The sequence below is a fragment of the Capsicum annuum genome, chromosome 6 (genome assembly GCF_002878395.1).
Source record: "Capsicum annuum cultivar UCD-10X-F1 chromosome 6, UCD10Xv1.1, whole genome shotgun sequence".
Taxonomy (NCBI): Eukaryota; Viridiplantae; Streptophyta; class Magnoliopsida; order Solanales; family Solanaceae; genus Capsicum; species Capsicum annuum.
The window spans coordinates 51,720,934-51,733,074 of NC_061116.1; the positions used below are offsets into that span (position 1 = coordinate 51,720,934).

The following is a 12,141-nucleotide window of genomic DNA, read 5'->3' on the forward strand; positions in this document are numbered from 1 at the left end:
TAACACCGTGAGAGTACACTTGGGTGTCACACAATGCTTACAGTCCTGAGGGACTACAAGCTAACCCATGACTAATATTTGCTGTGAGCACTGAATAGTAATACTGAAATAAATGCAGAATTAGGCTGAATTGCAATAAGGTTCAAAATCTAACTACTGATAAATGATAACTTCTGTTAAAAATATCTGAAAATTGAAATACTGTCTGAACTAGTCTAGTCTGAAAGTTTGTAACTAAACTATCTGAATATGGAGTTGATAGGACAAGCCTTCATCTAACTCCAACTACTAAACTACTGATAAACTGAAATACTAAAATAAAAGCACATCTTGGATAGATGAGGACTCACTACTAAATTATCTACTACTAAATAGATCTGCTTAAGCAGGGTTGGGAACCTAAGCGTCCGAACCTATGATATAAGACATCATAGCACAAAGAAAGAGTATGCGTCAGTACGTAGAATGTAATAGTATGCTAGATGAGTTAAGGCTGAATACAAGGGTTCATATGTATTTACAGTAACTGACTGAATGATATAGAGTAACTAAATGTAAAAGTATGTGAATAACTGATACTACTGAAATCACTGATTATGCAATACTATGGACATACATAAATATGTACTGTATTTGAGCTTTTCTGAAGCTAAGTACTGAGTTCTGATAACTAAGTAACTAATATCTAAAGTTACTGATACCTAATTTATCGATACTGATTAACTGTGTCTGACAATCCTAATTTTGTGAAACTGAGCTGAATTTTAAACTGAAGACTAAAACTAAAACAGTGAGAGGTAATCATCTAACTGACATGCCCCAAATAAGATAAGATAACTAAGTTGGGGTTCAATTTGTAACCCCAATTGGAAGGGTAATAATACCGTGCCACGGGTACTAACATCTGTTGTGGAGCCAGTCCTATCTAACGGGTAACCCCTAAGATCAGTCCTAAACTAGTGGGTGATCCCTAAGTATGTCAGTCCTATCTAATGGGTGACATCCCATAACCTATGTTGGCTACACAATTCTGGAACTTAGGGATTGTTTCTAGGAATCCAATCCTAACTAACGGGTAAGCCCCCATCCCTTGGCTCACTCGGTGTTGAATCTTACTCCCAACTTAAAGACACTAAACTGATTATACTAATCTGGACTGGACTGATACTGAGTTTACTAAGTTTAATGAGTTTTTCTGAGTTCTATAACTGACTAAGTTCTACTGATCGTGACATGACTGATACTATTCTGTAACTGATACTGGCTCTTGGTAAACAACTAAATTGTCGGGTATTAAATACCCCCAAGACTCAATAGCATGAAAAGTAAAGCATTATATTATCTTGCAAAGCATAACAATGTACACATGTTCATATTTTATCTATAGAGACATTTTATCAAACACTTGTAGGGAATAAGTTTGTACATACAATAACATGTCATGATTTCAGCACTTTATTCGCATGGACATTCTATCAACCACTTGGGAAGCACAACTTTATGCAGATAATCATGGATAACATATAAACATGGCAACTACAATACCCTAACTTACAATTTCATGGGTTTAGCATGCAATTCATATAATTTCCCATAAATACTAATTTAATTTCATGAATCTTATAATAATCATGGATTAAACCCAAATAACATCATAGACATATTAATCACTTTGTAAATTCAAGGGTTTATCAAGATAATCACATATTCAACACACATGCTATTAAATTTCATGAACTTGCACTTAAATCATGGATTTAAAACCCAACTAATATTGTGAACATGAATTCAATTCAAACATAGAAGTTCATAATTTAACAATCTTGTAGTTTTAGAAAAATGGATTTGTGGACTCTATGGGTGAAAGGAACCCATAGATGAATACCTCACATTCCTTAGAAGATTCTTTCTTGAAGGTTCTTAGAGGATTTCTTGAGGATTGACCTTGATTTCTTGAACTAGGGTTTTTGCCTCTTTGAGAGAGAATGTTTTAAATCTTGAGAAAAGTGAGTGAATAATGATATAATAGGGTATTTAGGGCATAATTTCGTGTTTAAGGTTGATCTAGGTTATGGAAAAAGACCCTAATACCCCTAAAATGTTTTTAATTTTCATCACTGAAAATCCAATTTTGGGCCTTGGCGTGACGCGCCGCTATCGCGCCAAGCCACTGGAAAATGACTACTGGGAATGTGGATGGTGGCGCGACACGGTGTAATCGCGTTGGCTCACTGAAAATTGACAAATATGAAAATGTACTCTGGCGCGACGCGCCGGTATCGCGATACCTCACTGGAAACTGACAATTGCCATTTTGGCTTACTCTGTGATGCGCTTTTGACTTGAATTACGGTGTTTAATGACTGAAACTTAAAATAGCCATAACTTCTTACCTGGTTATTGGATTTAGCAAATTTTATAGCGTTGGAAAGTTGATTTAATTTCCTATGCAATGGCAGGCTCTAAACTGAAAAATAATAAGTATTTCAATTTTTTATATTGGATAACTCATGAACTGAGAGTTAATTTAAGATACGGAAATACAGGGTATTACACAAATGATCCATAACCACCAATACGACTCGTACCCCTAAGTCGTATCCATTTCAGTAACTAAAATCCATCCCACCAACCAACAATGGTCAGTATACGACCGGACCATGTCATCCGTACCCTAACATACGGCTCATACCCATGAGTTGTACTGGGTCCAGAGATCAAAATTCTAGGAAATTTTCTAAGGTCCAGAAACTAGGATGTTTCAGCTCTGATACCAACTTGACACGTCCCAAAACCAGGCCATGTCAAATGGGAACCTCAAGCCCACATGAACCAAAGGTCGCACAGATAACCTAACCTAATCATCACATCAATCACCAGGGTTGGATGAATTCCAACTATATAATAAAATAGCGGAAACATATAATAAGTCATAACTTAACAATGTGTAACCATTTCATAAATATCAACACACTAACCAATATACCCAAGTCCATAGTCGTCCATAATACCTCTATACAAATTGATGTTTTGAAATATATATGTCGGGACAAGCCCCCAATAATAGCCAAACTGAGTTAAAATAAGACTAAATCTAAAGATAGGAGACCAAGAAGGAATGTCTTTCGAAGTAAAATAGCTCACCACTCCCAAGTCAATACACGAACCGCTTTGATCACCTAATCACTGTGCAGGAAGAAAAGATGACGCTCTGGCCCCTATGTCACATAGGGACATAGCATTCGGAGATGGTTAGAGGTTGGAATGCTAGCATGTGACTCAAGGATAAGGATAAAGTAGCATCATTATTCAACAACAAGACAATATGTCATATTCATACACTTATCCTTACATATAGTTATATCACATGCTAATCAAGAAATCAAGGCTTAACAACATTCTTGAACATTTATTCATTAGACATGAAGTGGAGGACTCTAACCTTCCACACTTAAATTCGACAATTCTATTTAGGCATAGGACTTTAACCACATTCACATACCATTAGAGAAAGAAATTTAACCATGCTCACACATTCATTAGCCAAGGACTTTAACCACATACACAATCATTCAAACAAGGGACTCTAACCACACATATATTTATCTAGGCAAGGTACTCCAACCTCATGCCTATTCGTTAAACAAGGGACTCTAACCTCATGTCAAGGGACTCTAACCGCAAGCTATTTCATTCAGTGAAGTACATTAACCTTAAGAGATCTCTTTAATCAAGAGACTTTAACCTCTAGCAATTTCATTGGACAAGGGACTCCAACTTTGAGCCATTTCATAAGGCAAGGGACTTCAACCTCAAGCCATTTTATAAGGCAAGGGACTTAAACTTCAATCCATCACAACTATCATTAGTTGGGATTGGGACTTTAACCCTTTTCCCATGCATCAGCATTCATTCCATACAACACTTAAGGACTTTAACCATTTAACTAGTTCAACACTATACATGACCCCATAGTCCTTATGGGAGCCTTCACTGCCCAACCATTTCAATAGGCCATTGCCTTCATTCAATTCATCATACAATTCAAGTTATGGTCATCAAAACCCTCACAAACTATTCATATTTCATTAACCATCTTATACCACATTCTCACCATACTTGGTTCAACCCACAATTCAAATACATTATCATGTTTAGGGACCTCAATCCCTTATTAGTCAATTAAACCAACATGGTCAACAATTATACAATACATAGCTCACAATACGTTGAACATATCATTTATCAATCATTCATACTTATTGGCTCATTTCCTTAGTTCAAAACATCATCAACATGTGACTAGACAATTCGCTTAGATATTTCCACAAACACCTTATGGGCATACCTTTAACAAGGTTATTTTCATGGTAGAAATCATCAAGGTTAGAGTTACTCAAGACCCTCATGTTAAACCACATACAACAAGCACCCACATATGCAAATCATCATCAATAACATGTACAAACATACGTGTAAGAAAAAAATCAACATTATTCATCATTAAGCAACTAAACCTTTTCCATTTTATTTTAAAGTCACCATGTACACTTACTAATGCAAGTGTAAAATACATGGGTTTAGAGTTATTTAACGAGGGGAAGAGTTACATGCCTTAAACAAGATGATTCACCAAGAACTTGACTTCACTTTGCCTCTTAAAGATCACCCTTAAAGCCCTAGCCTCCAATTCTTCAAAGATGAATTTGAGAGAGTATTTTGGATGTTTGATCCACTAAAAATATGTTTAAGGGGGCCATATACACTTATATAGTGAACGGACTTAGTGTTTAGGGTGTAGGAAATGACCACAAGGCCCTTAGTTAAAAGATGTAAAATGAACCCGTGCAGGGGTACGACTCACCTTGCGAATCGTACCTTAGGGTACGAGTGGTACCTTGACTCGTACCCTAGGTTTCTCCTAGGTCACCCACACTATTAAGGGTGCTATCACACACCCTTGAGTAGTATCCAAAGGGTACGACTCAACCCCTAACTCGTATATACCACCCATACCCAAAACAATCCACTCAAGCTAGGAATTCCTTTTATACGATCATGTTGGGTACGATTGAGCAGGGGGTACTCATACCTAGGACAGTGAGTAACCCTCACCATACTGCCTAGGATACAAGAGAGGAGGGGAAGAAGGATACGACTAGTATCCAAAAGGTACGACTCCCCTAGTCGTACCTACCCTAGTGATATAAATTGAAGAAATGTTTCAATAGTTCAAAGTCTAGGTGTTTCAAAATCCGTATAATTAGTTTGAATATTTGTTAGGTATGGAAGTGGGGGACATAGTTCCCAACGTTTTCAATATCAATAGCAGTTTCTGCTGAAGCAATTATAATAGCTCCTACACCCATTGATTTTGCCCCTTCTAACATCTTGACTTTTTGCGAGAGAGTGAAACAAGTGAGAATCCAGAAATCAACATGAATACAATATATGATACTGAATCAAAAGATTATTTTGTCAAGATCGAGTTATATTTTTTCTACATGCTTGTCTCATTATAGAAATAATTGTTTCTTATTTGGCCTATGTTCACCTCCTCCCCCCTACATACCCCCTATCCCGACCCCCTTTCCCCTCTAAAAAAATAATTATATTTATGTATTTATTTTGTCAAAGTATTTTCAAAAAATAACTTTACTTTTACATATTATTTTTAATTTATTTTTTATTTTAAATTTCAATTAAATCTATGTTTTTAGCCCTTGTTTTTTTCTATAATACATTGGATAGAGGAATGGAAAATAATAGAGCAGTATTACAAGGTAGGAATAAAAATTCATGAATAAAGTAAAAGTTCATACAATCAGTTAATTGGTAAAAGGTATTTACCAGTAGCGGAGCTACCTTTGTTCCAGGGGGTTCATCCCAAACCTCCTTCGACGAAAAATAATATTATTTTTATATTATTTTTACATGATTAAAAATATTTTTTATTCATATATAGTAGATGTTGAACCCGCTTTAATTAGTTCGTATATTTAATTCTCGACCCTTCAATGAAAAATCCGACTTCATCACTGATATTTATTATATTAATATTAAAAATAAATAAGGGGTAAATTGAATAAGAGTCGTCCCTTTAAGTTTAAGGACCGATTCAATAATAGTTCAATTAGATACGACTACGTCGAATACTGTAAAGTCTTTATAGGTCATTTGTCCATGAAAAATAATTTTTTGGAGTTAGAGTTGAAGTAAAATTTGAAATTTATTTATTTTTATTTTTTAAAAAATAATTTTCACTAAAGTAAACACTAATTTTTATGATCAAATACTATTTATTTACACTTTTTTGGCTATAGCCGAATAATTTTTGGGAAAAGAGTTAAAAATATCCCTCTACTATGATAAATTGATTAAATTTGCCCCCCGTTATACTATAGGGTCAAAAATACCCTTGTTGTTAGCAAAATTATCAAAAATATCCCTCCTTTTAACACTTGGTGAGAGCCCACTTGGCATGACACTTGGCTGAGGTGCATGCCACCTCAGCATCAGATTTTTTTTTCTTTTAATTTTTTCACTTCAAATTTTATTAATCATTTATTTGTTGAAAAAGAAACTTATAATATTAAAAAAATTAATGAAGAACAATATTTTTCAGCCATTGGTGTCACTTCTCACCACCATTAATCCGATGGAAATTTTGTTTGACTAGAGTGGATTAACAATTGATAATTGAAAGATGATTCTTGATTGAGGAAAAAGATGGTGTTTGGAAATAGGAAAATGGTTGATTACTACTTTGATACATTGATATCTAACTAAACCATGGAACAACTTTCGCCACCATCATCGTTAATGTCTACCATCTGGTTTTGGCGTCGAAGCCATTAACGGCGAGCTTCAAGCTCGTCCACCATCAGTTCCTTTGTCAAAGAAATGGAGAAAGGTCGTGGTTTTTGGTGTATTAGTGGTGGTGTAACCTGATATCGGTAACCGGAAAAAACATATTTTTCATTTAATATTTTCTTAGTATTATTAGTTATCTTTTCAACAAAATAAATGATTAAGAAATTTGAAGTGAAAAATTAAAAGAAAAAAAATATGATGTTGTGTCAAGCCACGTGGGCTCTCACTTTGTCATGGTGGAGAAGTGTTAAAAAGATGAGTATTTTTAATAGCATTGCTAATCACAAGAGCACATTTCATCTTATAGTATCACGAGGGACAAATTTAACTAATTTATTAAAATAGACAAGTATTTTTCACTGTTTCATAATTTTTTTGGGAAAAGGTGAAAAAAAATTGATGGCCAAATGCCTACTTAATTTAATTACAATTAAAGGAAGACTTGAGCTGTATATAAGTCTTTTAATATTCCAATAATCATCTTTTAAAAATCCCCTCCAATAATCACCTTTCCCTCTCTGCATCTAGAAACTTCTTCGCTTCTCGTCTCATCTCATCTCATCCATGGCGTCCGATCTCTCAACAAAAGCTAAAGAAGCATACATCGACGATCACTTTGAACTCGCCGTTGACCTGTACTCTCAAGCCATTGCTGTTACTCCTAATAATCCCGAACTTTTCGCTGACCGTGCTCAAGCTAATATCAAACTCCACAACTTCACCGGTAACGTATTTATTGCTACTTGCTCAGATACCATGTTAAAATAAAGATGCCGAAACGAAGAACAAGAAAACTAACTCTCTTCCTTCTTTCTTCTTATTCAAGCTTCTTGCTTCCCTGTGCCAATAGGACTATTGTAATTCTTTGTTGTTGAACTTCAATAATTCTTTTCCCTAATCATTACGATTACATACTTGACATAAATACAATTTACCATATTTACTTCATCATAGTTGTTCCTATATCTTAATCTTGTTTAATATGATCCCAACCCACCGTTTAGAACATATATCATGTAATATCAATTATCATATTTTTTTCTTTCGTTGTTTCCTCCAAATAGCTTAAATATAGCTAGGTGATAGAAGTATAGATAAAAGGTACAAAACTTGTAGTCATTGGTTGGTGTAAATATAAGAGTAGTAAAGTTTACCCTTCCTTTTTTTTTTTTGGTTATGTAAACAAATGTATCTGTCGACGTATGTGCTGAGAAACTTGTACAACACTATGACATGCATTTGTTCGAAGATTTTGTGTTAAGTAATTGGTTGGTAATTGTGATTGTGTGATTAATTTTGAGCAGAAGCTGTTACTGATGCAAACACGGCGATTGAGTTAGATCCATCAACGGCAAAAGCATATATGCGCAAGGGGTGAGTATATAGATCATTCTGTTTGATAGTGGAATGATCTTGTTTAAAGCTCCCCAATGGATTTAGTTTTCTATGGCTTTCTTGTTTGGTGCCCAGTAGTGTTCTTTTTAAAAAGTTCACATGTTACTATCCTTATATTATATGATCTGGCTAGGACAGTAGTGAAATTAAAATAGCCTCTAGTTTTATGGAATCCCTAAATTATTTAACCGGTACCAGAAGGAAATGGCCTGAGTAGAGTGAATGGATATATATGACTACGAATCCCAACTAATGTGATGCTGAGGTATCGTGATGATTGTTTTTTGTTTGATTTCACATGTTATAGTCTTTCTTTTTTTCAGCTGATAATCTTCAATTATTGAAATGCTAAGTTCAATCCAGCCGACATCGCATTTCTAGGCCATTGCAATTCCTGGTCATATAATCAGATCTGTCATTCCATGCGTAGTTTGTTGCATGTATAATGGCCATTCTTCAAGTTAGCATCCTTAATTTTTGCCCACACCCAACTTCAATGAGTGATTTTTTCCCTTTACTGTTGCAATTATGATCATTGCTTTGACTGCTCTAATATCTGGTAATTAAGTAAGACAACAGCAGATATATCTTGTTGTAACATCATCTAGATACATCTGTTGGTGTATCTATCATTAGATATCTTTTATGGTGTCATCGAATTGATTTCCTGTTCTCACTTACAGTTTGGCCTGTATGGAACTTGAAGAGTACCAAACTGCGAAGGCAGCTCTGGAAACTGGTGCTTCTTTAGCACCAGGAGAATCAAGATTCACTAGCTTAATCAAAGAATGTGATGAACACATTGCAGGTAAGGTTTTAACTTTTGAGTTGAATCTCCTGAAAATTTGCAAAAACGCTGTCAATTCAAGTAGAAAAGCATTCCATCTATGGTGACATATTTTAATGCAAACTGTTTAGTCTTCGAGGACATCATTTCTGCTTACTGTTTAATATGAACTGAAGCTGTCCTGTCTGTAACTTATGATGGTGAACTATTTTGTTGAAAACTTGAATTATTGTGACGCTCCAAGTCTTGGAGAGATTCTGGTTTCTTTGTTCTCTTATTTATATATAAGATGAATGTCAAAGCTGTCATTTGTTTTCTAGCTTAGCATGGGGAATTAAGATTAACTTGGAACTTTATTTGCTATATTTGGAAGATCTGCAGTTTTAGTGACTATGGTAATCTTTGTGGTGGCCAAGTCAAGTCACCTGAGAATTACGAAATATCTCAGATGTTTGCTCTATGTTTGTTATGCACTCCATTAATATCTATTTAAGATGATCGCCAAAATCTTGAAACTGTATGAGCCTTATTATGAATAATGGTGGTGCTTGCTGACTAAATTCAGGGAAAGCTGGAGAATTGCCTAAGCATGCAACAGTTGAAACCTCAGCAAGTGTTGTCCCTCCTGCTGAATCAAAGTCACTGGATAATGTTGCTGCTGTTACAAAAGATACTCAACTGGCTTATAAATCCTGTGAAAGAACACCTGCTGTCAAACCAAAATACAGGTTATGTCAAACCCTTCACCTTGTTAGGAGATTCAGCATTAGTTATCCCAAATATTAACCTAGAAGATATTCTTTGCTTTCTAATTCAAGAAGATGTGACATTCTACATAACTCTGGTTGAGTCCCCAAGAATATATGGAGGTCTAATATAAATTAACTGCAGGCATGAATTCTATCAGAAACCAGACGAGGTGGTGGTAACCATATTTGCCAAGGGTATACCTGCCAAGAATGTTTCAGTTGACTTTGGCGAACAAATAGTATGTTTTGTCATACGTCCCTTTGAGATATTTTGTATCCTATAATGGACTTACTGATCGTATTTTGCTTTACTGTTGGTTTCTTTCAGCTTAGTGTTAGCATTGATATACCAGGCGAAGTTGCATACTCTTTCCAGCCTAGGTTGTTCGGTAAGGTGAGACTGAACTTAAAATGATACATCTGATATTTTTCAGTACAATGATTTCTAAGTAAATGAGAAGATTGATAACATGTTTGTTACCTAGCTTTTACACAACTAAGGTTGTTATGTATATTGTGATGGTTTTCTTCTAATGATATCTGAAGCATCGGCAGTTATGGCTCATAACCTGTGGTCTGTTGGTTTTCCTTTTCTGATATGCAGATAATACCTCAAAAATGCAGATATGAAGTTATGTCTACCAAATTTGAGATTCGCCTTGCTAAAGCTGAATCTGTACACTGGACAACCCTTGAGTATACTAGGGATATTGCTGTAGTACAGAGGCCAAATGTGTCATCAGGTACCTTTCTCATACTTGAACGAATCATTTCTGTCCATCAGGCTGCTTCTCCGTTCTCTTTGCTCTGTGTTCATTATCTTAAGTCGTTTTATTGTACTTCAAGTTCTGCTCTATTCAATCAAGGACGAGTTATCAATGATTTCCTATACATGTGTTGTTTTTACCACTTCAGATGCTAAGTTTACTCTCTGTTTTGCATTTTACAGGCAGCTATAAGCCTAGCTACCCTTCCTCTAAATTGAGATGCAAGGATTGGGATAAACTAGAGGCTCAAGTGAAAAAGGAGGTATGATGTTTTGGCTGGTCTCTGTTTTACATCTTTGACTGATATCTCTCACTGTTTAGTTTTAAGTCGCTTGCTGGTGGTCTGTATTCTAGGAAAAAGAAGAAAAACTGGATGGAGATGCAGCATTGAACAAATTTTTCCGAGATATTTACAAAGATGCTGATGAGGATGCAAGAAGAGCTATGATGAAATCATTTGTACGTTTATTGCTCATTGAATACCTAATGTTACATAAATGCATTATTCTGGAAAATGGGGCTGGGAGGGAGGGGGGATTTTTGTGGGGACATTTGATTCGAAAAGATGAATTAGCCAAATAAAAAAGCTTTCTTGACATATATGATACCTTCTTTTAATCTTTTAGTTTGACTTAGTTTGTTTCACGTGTTTGATGTGCTCTAGAATCACTGATTTTGAATCAATGCATTGTACTAGCTTCTCTCCTCTTTTAGGACACTGCCCTTCAAATGTGTGTTAGCAGCTGTCTGTAGTGTGTATTTCCTTCTTTCTATTTGCTGAGGGTGTGAAGCTCTGATTTAATTCCCTTTCTCCCTTTTACTGACTCACCTTATAGTAGTATGTTTGTATTTCTTGCTTGCATTCATCACATAAGTAGAGCAAGTAAAATTGATTTTCTGTGCTGCCTCACAGGTGGAATCAAATGGGACTGTTCTGTCCACAAACTGGAAAGAGGTTGGTACTAAGAAGGTGGAAGGAAGCCCTCCAGATGGCATGGAGCTGAAGCAATGGGAATACTAGAAAATGTAGCTCCTCTTTATCTTTTGCGACCATTTCCTGCATTTCCTTTTTTCTCTTCATTCTTGGTACTTGGTTGTCGTAGAGCTTGTCCATAGTTTCTAATGTAAGATGGACAGATTGAAGTTTGAAATTTTTAATCTATGCTGTGGATATTTGATCTATGGGAGAGGGCAATTTCTTTGTGAACTTCCCCATCTCACCACATTAGGGACTCTAGAATTTTAGGATGTCTGCTCCTGTTGGTTTTGGCGATTCTTTCTCTGAGTATATTTTTTTCATCTCTTTGCTTCGGTGTTGGCAAATATAGCCATAAAAAATCAACAGTGAAATCAAATTATGTAATTGAAGGAGCGAAACAGAAAGAGATACTTGTGTTTGTTTCAGTAATCCAAATGCTTGCAATGTTCAGATTGACTGTCAAGTATGGTTTGTGGTCGGGAAGGAATTTGTGCATATTGTTTAATCTTTACGGAATAAAGATACACTAGCCATAGTTTTATTTCAAGGCAGTCTGCTGCTGGGGCAAAATTTCTGTTAAGAAGCTGAATA

The 12,141-nt window shown here is 35.5% G+C and overlaps 1 protein-coding gene across 1 annotated transcript; it reads left to right on the forward strand.

Moving 5' to 3' along the window:
* The first annotated feature begins 7,437 nt into the window (after positions 1-7,437).
* Positions 7,438-11,753, forward strand: LOC107873410 (protein SGT1 homolog A-like). Its single transcript, NM_001325032.1, is given in 10 exon segments — positions 7,438-7,597; positions 8,178-8,247; positions 8,952-9,076; positions 9,621-9,783; positions 9,947-10,043; positions 10,133-10,198; positions 10,409-10,547; positions 10,754-10,833; positions 10,926-11,030; positions 11,485-11,753. Coding segments are annotated over 10 exon segments (1,113 nt in total). The 3' UTR covers positions 11,593-11,753.
* The last annotated feature ends 388 nt before the right edge of the window (positions 11,754-12,141 follow it).